This window comes from Rana temporaria, chromosome 2, assembly GCF_905171775.1.
Source record: "Rana temporaria chromosome 2, aRanTem1.1, whole genome shotgun sequence".
Lineage (NCBI taxonomy): Eukaryota > Metazoa > Chordata > Amphibia > Anura > Ranidae > Rana > Rana temporaria.
This window is the reverse complement of record NC_053490.1, coordinates 266,707,919-266,721,119: the sequence shown is the minus strand read 5'-3', so window position 1 is coordinate 266,721,119 and position 13,201 is coordinate 266,707,919. Positions and strand designations below refer to the sequence as shown.

General features: G+C 41.1%; 1 protein-coding gene across 5 annotated transcripts in view; it reads right to left on the bottom strand.

Annotated features, from left to right (window-relative positions):
* Window positions 1–13,201, bottom strand: part of BCAS3 (BCAS3 microtubule associated cell migration factor) — a 1,469,256-nt gene that overhangs the window by 739,296 nt on the left and 716,759 nt on the right. For all 5 annotated transcript variants that reach the window (XM_040336914.1, XM_040336915.1, XM_040336917.1 and 2 more), the window contains 2 exons: window positions 12,439–12,604; window positions 6,768–6,868 (listed from right to left, as the gene is read on the bottom strand). In XM_040336914.1, coding sequence (XP_040192848.1) covers window positions 6,768–6,868; window positions 12,439–12,604 — 267 coding nt within the window. The remainder of the gene's footprint in view (window positions 1–6,767; window positions 6,869–12,438; window positions 12,605–13,201) is intronic.

Here is a 13,201-nt window from a genome sequence, read left to right as displayed (position 1 = left end):
CAGGTAAATACACAGACAACACAGTGTATGTGTAATGTCTGAGAAAAGTTCAAACAAGTGTCTTTAAATTTTGCTTGCATGTTACTGGGTAGTGTTTACTAAAATAGAAAAGGCCATGTAATTAGACATACAGGTGAGGATTTACTAAAAATGGAGCCGCTGTGCATGGTAGTCAATCAGCTTCTAACTTCAGCTTGTTCAATTAAACTTTTAGGACAAAAACCTGGAAGCTGATTGGTTTCTATGAAAAGTTACACCAGATTTTGCACTTTCAGGCTGGGTTCACACTATACTACATGACTTTCATGCTACTTTGCTCTGCAACATCGGTCCTACATTGATCCTACATCCATCCGACTTTCATGAACAGGATACTACTTTGATCCGACTTTGTGATAGTCTGACTTGTTCTTTGACCAATCAAAACAATCCCAGAGTGAGATAAATTCCTTTTACTGCTGCTGTAATCACAATCTCGGATGTCAAAAGTCAGATGGTAAGGACAAGGCTCCTACTTTGATCCGACTTCAATGATATTCAATGGGCTGAAGTAGGATCAAAGTCGGACCAAAGTAGTACAGGGAGCATTTTCAAAGTCGGACCGACTTGTGTCAGACCAGTTAAGACAGCTCTCATAGGGAAACATTGATTTTTGCACGTCATGCGACATGAGCTCTCAATGTCGGAGCATTTGTCGGACAAGTGTGAACCCGGCCTTATTTCTATGCAAAGTTACACCAGATTTTGCACTTTCCAATCTAAGTAAATAACCCCCACAATGACTATGCGTTGTTCAGTAACCCATTACAACCAATCACAATTGAACTTTCAGCAGCTTCAAGTTAGCGAACTAATGATAGAATAGATACCTAGCATTCAGCAGAGAATCAATTGGATAGTGCAAAGGACTTTTTCTTCTCTGCCCGTTTCTCTTGTAGGGGTTTTCACTAGAGCTAGCAGTCACCTTCTACTCCTAGGAACATCAATTTGTTTTGAGAATTTGGTGGACTCTATACCCGTGTGCCACTACCTTATACATATTAACACTCTTTACGCTCAGTCAGCCACACAAAGAGGACTGGACCACAGCTTTCACCCTCCTCTCCATATTAAAAACAAATGTCACATGCATAACTCCACCATTATTATTCATTTGTGCACCAAAGATATCAAAGCAAAACACCTGGAAGGCAGGCACTAAACCTCAAAGTGTGATAAGCATGTGCACAGATCTTTTGCTTGTCACTATCATTTGCCTTAGTGAAGTTTAATTTTAAAGTAACAATTACATTTCAAGAAGAACTCCAATTCCAGTAAAATGTTCTATACTGTTTAGATTTAACTGTTATACACACGTGCATGATTTCCGACAGGAAAAGTTCCAGTCGGAAATCCCGAGGGGAAAGCCGAGAACCTGCTCGGTCAGTCTTCCGCCTACCCGACAGGAAAACTGCGATGGAGCTTTGGTTGGGAATCCCGGCTGTGTGTATGCTCCATCGCAGTTTTTCCCATAGGAAAACTGCCAAAAACTGCCGGGCATAAATCCACCGGCGGGAAAAAAGAGAGCTGGTTCTCTTTTTTGTCCGGCGGTTTTTGGGCAGTTTTCCAGTCGGAAACCGTTGGGAAAACCGTCCGCATGTACGAGACTTTAGGCTATTTTCACACTGAAGCGCTGGGTGCTTTGGGCTAAAGTGCCGCTATTTTTAGCAGCGCTTTACTGTTGAGTTTGCTGCGATTTTCGGCCGCTAGCACTGCGGTTTTAACCCCCGCTAGCGGCCGGAAAAGGGTTAAACCCGCCCGCAAAATGCCGCTTTGTGGGCATTTTGGCCGGCTGGCAGGACTTTTTTTTACCATCCTGCCAGCGTAACGCTCCAGTGTGAAAGCTCTCAGGCTTTCACACTGGATATAAAGGAGCGGCGCTTTCAGGGCGCATTGCAGGCACTATTTTTAGTGCAATAGTGCCTGTAAAGCGCCTCAGAAACAGCCTTAGAAAATTGTGTCATGGTTTTCAAACATAAAGTTGAGCTCAATTAAACACCCAGATACATTTATTGATAGGTCCCACTCTGCATTGGGGGAAAAGAGAGAAAATGCTCTTTCATGGCTGCAGCAAACTGAAGGCATCATCTCAGCCAAGCCAAAGTTTTAATTACAGAAGGTACAGATTTATTTATTTTTAACTATACTACTGTATATGTTGACATTTCAGGAATATAGGTATGCGACACTGGGGTGTGAAAATGGTTAATATAATAATGCATTTTTATTCTAAGATTTATGTGTACCAGATATTACACATAAACAAGATCAAAGTGACCAGATGTGAATGGTGTCAAAACCTCAAGGAGTGTAAAGAAAAACACTTTTCCATTTACAGCTAAGATAAATCATCTGACAATTATTCTTTTGTGTAAACACGGAGGGCCAATGTACAACCAAAAGCAATCGTCAAATAGGAATCAGAAATATATTCTTTGAAATGTGCTGAAATAATTCCGTTGCCGATTTACAGCTTCCAATGTACTTCCAAGTTTTAGAAAAGCACGTTGCCAGATTAGGAAATCATTTGACAGCAGCTGCAAATGGAGAAATATAGGACCATTCACATATTCCTGGATGGCAGAAATACCACTTGGCCTGTAATATTCCAGCAGCAAAAAGCCATAAGAAGATATTGAGCCTCATGTGTTACTAGAGGTTTTAGTTTGCATGAAACTCTTAAGGACAGGTAAAGCCACCAGCTTTAACCTGGCGCCGGTATTACCTTCCTGAGTCACACTTTCCTGTAGAGATTTGGATCTTTCAGATACTGGCACATGGCTTTTAATGAAGATTAAAATGAAAGCAACCGCTGATGCTTCAAAAAGCTAATTTAAAAAGATGTTTTAAACAAATGTTTTTCATGCACTGTTTTTTTTTAAAGTGGTTTTCTAAATGTTAAGTGCTCCTGTGTTTTATTGTCTTAAGGACTGCAGCATTACTGTATTGCTGTTTTCCTGCTCCATAGAATGCTAAGGGTTAGGACCTCTTATATGTATTTAGTGCTGTCTGCGTCCCCAATGCAAAGATTTGCCCTCTCTATTCATCTTTGTGACCACTGGGACAGTAAGGTAAAAAAAAAAAAAAAACTTCTGCAAGCAGCTCCATCTGCAGCCCCCCTAAATACATACCTGAGCCCAATCTCAACCCAGGGATGTGCACCAGAGCCTCAGCTCTCTCCCTTTTCATTGGTTCCCACTGTCAATCACAGCCAGTGAAGAGTAAGCCAGTGGTTTTTGATACCAGAATTCACCTTTAACATCTATGTATATGTGTTTACCTGTGATTGCTTGAGTAAGTGTGCAAATTACAAACAGAGATTGTTGGTTGCGGATCTAAACATAACACGTTTACACTGCATGACTCCTTTTACATTTATGAACCTGCATTCAGAGCCATAATTAAAACATGCTTTCAAATGTGTTTTTTTTGTGATGGGCATGTGAATGTAGCCATACACTTGTATTTGCATACATTATGCGCCTATATGCAAGGTCTTTAAAAAACAAAACTTGTGTTTTTTTACTCAGGATCTTTCTGCAAGCAAAATCTTGCACATAAGCAACAGTAAATGAATACATCCGTGTGGCCTTAGGCCGCGTACACACGGTCGGTCCATCCGATGAGAACGGTCCGAAGGTCCGATAAAGCTGACTGATGGTCTGATGTGCATACACACCATAGGTTAAAAACTGATCGTGTCAGAACGCGGTGATGTAAAACACAACGACGTGCTGAAAAAAAAAAACAAAGTTCAATGCTTCCAAGCACTCGACTCGACTCCGAGCACACGTGGACCTTTAACCGATGCTTTTGCATACTAACCATCGGTTTTGACAGATCGGTTAGGTGTCCATCGGTTCAATTTTAAAGCAAGTTCTAAATTTTTGGACCGAAGGATAACTGACCGATGGGGCCCACACACGATCGATTTGAACCGATGAAAAGGTCCTTCAGTCCGTTTTCATCGGTTTTGACCGACCGTGTGTACGCGGCCTTAGAGGCCTTAAGCCGGGTACACACAGGCCAAATGTCAGGCGACAATAGGCAGTTAAATAAAAAAATGGTCAACATTCGGCCCATGTTTATGTCGTTCTTTCTGGAAAAAAAAGCAGCTGACCAACTCCAGATCAGCGCTCAATGACAGTTTATTTTCGTTCAACCCGCGCAGTTGAACAAAAAAAAAAAAATTAATAGTGTGTGCCAGGCTTAAGACTTGTGTGAGGAAAAAAAAATCCCATCTCAGACATCATCCGGCTTCCTTTGAATCCAAATCACATACTAGACACAAGACAAAATGCTAATTATTTCTAGATTCATTTTGCTCCACTCATCTACTTCCCTCCTTATCAGACCATGTTCACACCGACAGCGGAAATGAAATTTTGCGCGTTCAGCTGAATTCATGCATGTCAGTCCCGGCTTCGGGGGCAAATTCAGAGACATCTGTTTTGGGTGCTGCACATATGGAAATCACACCCCAAAGTCGCCAAAAGTAGTACATAAACTACTTTTGGGAATCGATGTGGCGCTGCAAATGCGGTGTCACACCGATTTAGATGTGGCCATTTCCAGCAATTGCCGCCGATTTGACATGCAATTTAACATGTCAAATTGCATGCTAAATGTGAACCAGGGCTCAAAGAAATTTCTCCCAGCTATTCAGCAGGCATTTTGAATATTTATCCTATCTAGCAGTGTTCCCGGCAGTGTAATGCAGAGGAAGATTATACTACAAGCTTTATGCTGCTCCTTGTATTTTATCAGTAAAAATGTAAAATGCAGGTGCAGCATTGCATACAGTAATCACTGCTATTTCCTGCATTGGGCGTATTAAATTAGCCCCTGAAATAATCTGTAACATGCTTCTGTATTGTTACCTTACCACTACATGCAGCAATTACAATTAAAGCTGTTTAGTAAATTAGTGTTTACCAAGAAATTTTGAAGATTTTCCTCTCCATATTGAGCCTGTAGATGATGATACTTCTTGTGACAAAGATAAATCAAACCCCTTATAGTGTTTCTTGCTAAAAGAAAAAATACCCCCCTCCTGCACAAAAAATAGCAACCTTGACAAGTATCACCTAGCGCCAGGCCAAAGCACAGGTGCCCGTCCTGGCATCTGGGTAGATCTTTTCAGAGTCTGGACCGACTCTGCAACATTGGCTTCAGCCCGCTGTTGGCTGAAGAAAGATCACAAGAGTGGAGAATGAACTGCACTCATGTGATCCATTGAAGTACAGCCACAATAGCTTTAGCTTTACTTTAATGTTAAATACAACTAAGGCCCCTGTATGAAAGTCTAAACACGTAGGAAATCCAGTTACTATGGGATGCACAAGTCTAATAAAGTAAAGGAAAAAAAATGCTTTCCCTGACTAAGCCAAATCCTCCTTCATTTGTCTCACACGCCCCTAATGCAAAACACTGTGGCACACAGTGGGAAGGTTTCAACAGAGGCTGTGCTGTCAATCCAGAAATCAGTGGGCAAGACTAGGCATGGCCAGGTGTTGATTAACAAGCTACAGGGCTTGTGAATCAGCAGTGACTATGCTGATAGCCCCAACTCTTGCAATATTTTCCCACTACAGTACAACCACGCAAACATGTGACATCAGAAAAAAGACCAAGTAGTCCATCAAGTCTGCCCATTTTTTTTTCTTTTCTAGTTAACTTTTTTGTCTGAGTATAGATCTGTGTTTGCCTCAAGCATGTTTGAAGCCATTTACTGATTGTCTCACTGCCTCTGCTGAGTTTTGAACTTTCCTCCAGTTAGTTTGAGGTCATGTCCCAGTATTCTTGATTTTGACTTAATATTGAAAAAACTGCCCTCCTGAACCATATTCACCCCCTTGATGTATTTAAAGGTTTCAATCATGTCTCACCTTTCCCTTCTTTCCTTTAGACTGCACATATTAGGTTCCTAAAGTCACTCTCAATATGTTTTACCCCCAGACATTCCACCATTTTTGTTACCTGTCTCTGGACTCGTTATCTTATCAATATCTTTTTTGTAAGTTAAGTCTAAAGAACACAGTCTACATTATAGTGGCAACTCTGCTCTGAATTCAGTAGTAGTACAACTTCATTGCAACACCATCACAGAAAGCGTTAAAGCGGAGCTCCACCCTAAAGTGGAACTTCCGCTCATTGGAACCCTCCCCCCTCCGGTGTCACATTTGACAACTTTCAGGGGGGAAGGGGGTGCAGATACTTGTCTAAGAGAGGTATTTGCACCCACTTCCGGGAGTCCTCTCTGCGGGTAGTGCGTCACTTTCCGCCCCCGCCCGTTGCGTTCTGGAAAACACACAGCTCCCAGAACACAGCAGGGAACCAGCAAGGACAGAGCTGCGCGACTCACGCATACACCGTAGGGAATCGGGCAGTGAAGCTGGAACACTTCACTTGCCAATTCCCTCACCAAGGATGGCGGTGGGGGCAGCAGATAGACGAGTGATTGCCCGTCTTCTGCTGCAGACATCGCTGGACTCCAGGAAAGGTAAGTGTCCATATATTAAAAGTATATTTTAATATAAAATATAAAAGTATTTGTAGCTGCTGGCTTTTAATATTTTTAAATGGCAGAGCTCCTCTTCAAGTAGTAAGAGCAATAGGTATCTGTAGCACTTTGCAGAGAAAACAGCACCAAGGCACTTATAATTAAGCAGCATATTATTTTTAATTGGGATGTCATAGTTCTATTTAAAATCAAGCAGTATACTCACATCCAGCCAGAAGGTACTGATAATACTGCACCACATCGGATGCCAGCAACAAGGGATGATTTGCATTGAAAGGTGGTTGTAACTCATTCCATTGTGGAGTCCTATGAAAGTGCAACAAATAGACTTAGGTTAACCAAACTAAAGAAAGTAATGTAAGATGGAACAGAAAAAGATTTACAGTAAGACCAGTTTACCAGACCTCACTAATTAGTCAGCTGTGCCCAGACCTTTATTTACAGTATGTGAGCTGACTAAGGCCGGGTTCACACTGGTGTGACAAACGCTCCGACTTTGGGAGCTCATGTTGCATGACATGAGAAAATCAATGTTTCCCTATGGGAGCCGTCTTAACTGGTTCTGACACAAGTCAGTTTGACTTTGAAAATGCTCCCTATACTACTTTGGTCCGACTTTGATCCTACTCCAGCCCATTGAATATCACTGAAGTCGGAATGCTGTCTTGCATGCTTCGACTTTGGCATGAGACTTGTGCTCTGATGACCTTGAGGGGGAACCCCACGCTAAATTTTAAATAAAAAAACAGCATGGGTTCCCCCTCCAAGAGAATACCAGGCTCTTGTGTCTAGTATGGATTTTAAGAGGAACCCCAACGCTGAAAAAACGGTGAGGGGGTCCCCCCAAAATCCATACCAGACCCTTATCCGAGCATGCAGCCCGGCCGGTCAGGCAAGGGGGTGGAGACAAGCGAGTGTCCTCCCGCACCTGAACCGTACCAAGCTGCATGCCCTCAACATGGGGCGTGGGTGCTTTGGGGCAGAGGGGCACCCTGCGCCCCCCCACCCCAAAGCACCTTGTCCCCATGTTGATGACGACAAGGGCCTCTACCAGACAACCCTGGCCGTTGGTTGTCAGGGTATGCGGGCTGGGGGCTTATCGGAATCTGGGAACCCCATTTAATAAGGGGGTCCCCCGCCCTATGTGAATGAGTTTGGGACATGATGGGATGGTGACATCATATGACATCACCTGGTGACCACACCCCATACCTATATAAGTTGTTGCACATCACACACATGACATTACAGCGAGAGAGCGTTGTGTCAACATCGGAAGAAGAAAAGAGGGAAGAACATGACAGAGAAGACCGGGCCACCGCTAGTAAAAAATCGGGCAGAAGATATCGGAGGAGCACGGTAGAAAACACCGGAGAGCGAGAGAAAAGGCCGGAGAGAGCAGAGAAGTCAGAAGAGACCCCCGAAGTCGGAAGAAGACCCTTGGAGGTGCCAAATAAATTACTTTAAAAACCTGTCTAGTGTGTTTTTTTATTGACACTTTTTCCCTAGGTGAATGGATAGGGGTACGATGTACCCCATACTTATTCACATATGGTGGGGGACCGGGATCCGGGGGCCTTATTAAAGGGGGCTCCCGGATTCCAAAAAGCCCACCGGCAACAGACCCCAACAACAGGTACGGTTCAGGGGGGTGCTCGCTCATCCCCACCCCCTTTCCTGATCGGCTGGGCTGCATGCTCGGATAAGGGTCTGGTGTGGATTTTGGGGGACGCATGCTCTTGAAGGGGGAACCCATGCCGTTTTATTACTTAAAATATGGTGTGGAGTTCCCCCTCAAGATTCATACCAAACACTATCCCCGGTCTTGGCTGGGATCCAAGTTGGATCCCCGTTCATTAAAGTTGGACGCGTCTCTGACTTCAAGTCGCAGGGCAAAGTAGGATCTAATGTAGTACTAGTGTCGTGTCGCACCAGTGTGAACCCGGCATAAAAGGCACCTTTCACAGGGGTGTCATCTCTTCAGTAACATTTTCGATAAGAAAAAAAATGGATTTCAGTTTTTCATCAGTTTACATCTGTTTTTGTCAGCTTGTCCATGATGGATGAGAGTAGAAGAAGATGGTGTCACTGCCTCTGTTGACCACTACCTGGATCACAGGTTAACTGATGTAAATGAACAATGTCCAATTACACCCATTTTCCTATAGGAATGAATTGCTGTCTGTTTTTCAACCATCAACAGATGGATACAAAATGTACAGACAGAATGCCCATGTGAAAGGGGCCTTAAGGCTCAAGAGCTCCCTCTCTTTCTCCTATGTGAGAACCTGCTGGGTGAAAGGTTGACTTGCTGAATAAAAATTAAGTGCAAACCAGCTTGGACTGTTTCTGGGTGTCCTGTGGCAGCATGCACAAAACAGGGACACCCAGAAACAGTCCAAGCAGGTTTGACCTTTATTTTTATGCGGCAAGGCAGTATATTCTATGTGTATATAAAGCGAGGGGAAAAAAGTATTTAATCCCCTGCTGATTTTGTACGTTTGCCCACTGACAAAGAAATGATCAGTCTATAATTTTAATGGTAGGTTTAATTTAACAGTGAGAGACAGAATAACAACAGAAATATGCAGAAAAACACATTTAAAAAAAAAATATATATATTAAAATGCAAATCAATATATATATATATATATATATATATATATATATATATATATATATATATATATATATATATATATATATATATATATATATATATATATATATATATATATATATATATATATATATATATATATATATAAATTGATTTGCATTTTAATGAGTGAAATAAGAATTTGATCCCCTATCAATCAGCAGGATTTCTGCCCCCCAGGTGTGTTCTATACAGGTAATGAGCTGAGATTAGGAGCACTCTCTTAAAGGAAGTGCTCCTAATCTCAGCTTCAGCTTGTTACCTGTATAAAAGATACCTGTCCACAGAAGCAATCAAACAGATTCCAATCTCTCCATCTTTTTTTTTTTTTTTAAAGCCCATGGTGTGAACAAAAACTCCATCTGGTGCCAAAAAAAAGTGCACACACATAAATAGTGCAGCACAAAACATGCAACGGGTGCACACATAGTCCTCTGAAATTGAAGGACCTTGCCCTGATCCCCCGGGGCGTAAGGCTCTAGACGGGGACTGGGGTACTTACACTTGGTCCATCTAGGCGAAACCAGATGGACCACTTTCTCTGGAGGGTATGCCAGAACAGACCCACCCAAATACTAGATGGGGCTCCCCCGAAGGGAGACCCCATGATAGAGGGTGAACCAAGCTAGACAGCCATGTCCACCCCCTCCCAAGACTTTCAGGGCAGGCCCAAGGACCTACACCCTACCAGTCACACATGTAAAACTGTGTAAAAAATGTAACAGGGTTTTAAATAAAATAAATGGGGAAGAAAGAAGTGGAGGTAAGTGAAAGTGACCATTGTGCAATACAATGGCCGGTCCTTCAGCCAGGAATTAAAAATTCCTCTGGTCCTAGCCAAAAGGCAGGTGTAAAAAAAAGAGTGTTACGAGATGCAGTGACCTTGGTGACATAATTCAAAGTGACCCTCACTTGTGAAGTTATGGCACCCCTGGACTGCCACTCCAGGGGCACATGCACAACTGGCTTCCCTTTCTGGCCCAGCCTTCAGCCAGACCAGTGCAGCCACCATCCCTGACAGATAGTGAACCCGATACTAGCCTTTCCAGGTCCCCATCATTCCAGTGTATTTGCATGGCAGACTTGGGTACAATCAGCATGCCTACAGGTGGATTGAATCTCAGCTGGTCCCTGCTGAAGTGACCTGAGCTAGCGACTCCTGCCTCCTCTATGGTCCAACACACTGGTGAGTGTTTTAGGGGCAGAATAAAGAGCTGGTTGCTGACAGTTACCACGCTGTACTCAGAGTAGAGCAGGCAACTGAGCGATCAGTGGTCTTTGATTGCTTAGTTCTCGATGTAGAGGTGGCAGAGGACAGCTGCAGCATGAAAATTGATGCTGCAGCCAGCTAAGTGAGTATGTAGGTTTGTTATTTTATTTTCCCAACACTTCTCTTTTAAGCATTATTAAGATTAGCTGTCTACTACTTATACCTGAGTATAGATCATTAGAAGATACTGGGAAACCTTGTCCTATGGATAATTTAGGCAGATGTCAATGGATCTACCATTAAGGTTGTTGAATTATAAAAAGAACATAGTGAAGCTCCACAATACTCCAAAGCCCACCTCTGCATGACAGAATGATCTATCATATAGCCACTCTGCTGCTTTTTTCAAAATTGTCCTAATCATTTTACACTTTTGGATTCCAAATTTAGTTTTAATAATATTATGTTTGTGCCACATAAAAGGCAGACAACTTCCCATAGCTGCTAGAACTTAGCTCAGTATCAATTTACATGTGTTGTATTATCTTCTCACTATCTGGTTGAACTCCATATTGTGTATCAAGAAGTAGACAAAGAAATCACTGTAGCTTTAATTGTGAAAAAATACGGTAGATTGATGGATGATGGATATGCTGTACAACATTCCTTAACTCAGACCAAATTCCTTTATGGTCCTTCTCTCTGAAAAATGACAGCTCTGTCCAATATGAGGTCATTTTAATTAAGGAAAGTTCCTTGTAAATTGTTCTGTATCGTTCTTATTGATTACACCAATACAGGAATAACCACGGCTGCAGGACAATGCATCCTGAAAATCAATGTCAAAATACTTTAAATTGTCCTAAAAAAGGCCCTGGAATAATATTTCTAAATTGATTTCTGTTTGGTGCAGCTAGGTCTGGCCACTTATTAAGGGCCATCTCAATCTAGACTAACTTTTATTAGAAAACCAATGGAACATTGCTGCTTTGATAGACAATCAAGTTAATGCAGATATCAATTAGGGGCTAATGATAATAACTGTAAGTGATGGTTCTGCTAACAGAAATATGATTTATGAAATTCTCTTGGAAATAAGTTATTTGTACTGTATAATTCTACGGTATGAGGAACATTTAATATATATATATATATATATATATATATATATATATATATATATATATATATATATATATATATATATATATATATATATATATATATATATATATATATATATATATATATATATATATATATATATATATATATATATATATATATATATATATATATATATTATTTTTTTTACAACAATCACCATTTTGGTCATTCAATTAAAAAATCAAACAAGCAAACAACTGGCTTAATAAGTCCTGCAGAACTTTGAAAACCTTGCTGAATTATCACAATTACTCTTACCATTACATTTTCCTGTTCACCTTACTGGGCAAGTTTTGATTCTAAAAAATAAAACTAAAAATAGCTATTTTTACCGCCTTCTTCTCCTTGCCTTCAGTATTTTTTATTTTATAAATAAGAAGCCACTGCATGCCTCCCAGTATGTAAGCATAGTGGTCCAAACAGAAATGCATGCAGGCCCACTCTTCAACTTGGTGCATGTGCCCTGGAGCCCATAGGCTGTGATTGATTCTCATCACCCTGTAAGTATGGGAGAGGTGGAAGTCAATTACAGACGATGGGGCTACAGAACTGTTTCTATACTCTTTTTTCCTAAAACAAAACTAGAAAACATTAAAACAGAAACATTTCATAAATCCTATTAGTAAAATTCTGTTTTATGTAATATAGCTAACTGTCTGTAATTTCCATACTATGCTGACAAGCTAGAGCTTCAAGCTGCTTATACTATTTTATACCTGTGACAGTATGCTTATAAAACGAGGCCTGGCATAAGAAGACATTGTGTGAACAGAGCTTCACTGTCAGTTTGAAATATTTGGTACATATGTTAATATAATAAAACACAGACATATTTCATACCTAACTAGGGTCCAACTTGCACGTGGTGAAGTCCACATTTCCAAAAGTGTGTCATCGTTTATCTTTGGTGCAGTACTTAGAGGTCGAGGTTCAAGCACATGCTCTACTAAAGTCCCATAACAGCTAATGATATAAAGAGATTCCACCACATACTGCTTAGATTGGTCTATAAAAATTTGAAAAACAAAAATCAACCTTAACATGGAAGCTGAAAATGGGTACATGTCTGTTAGGATAAATTTGACAAGTTGTATAAATTACAGGCTACCTGGGTACACTTCACGTCTTCTCGGGAGCAATATTAAATAAAAAGTACCATAATATTTTGCATATGGTGAATTACTAGAGCCCTCCGTTCTGACAACTAGGTAAATTATTAATATGGTATTTGTGACCAATAAGAATTCTTTGGTTTACCCTCCACCTTTTATTGTGATTACTTATCTTACCCATACCACCCACTAGTTCTCTTTTTTGTTTCCCCAGCCCTAGGTTATTATTATGTTACCCAGATAGCAAGGATAACTTGCCACACATTTGTGGTAGTGTTGAATTGTAAGTCTGAAAAATTGCTGCACATCTTCCCTGGCAAGTTGTACACTTGCAGAGCACTTGAAGCACAAGTTCTAGTTGACGCTTTTCAAATTTGTATCACATTTGCATGCCAAGTCTCTAGCAAGAGCAAAGTTGTAGTGGTAAATCTACAGCAAGAGCTCTGCAAGTCTATATAATAAAAATTCAGCCGCAGTGACCCCTGTGGTGG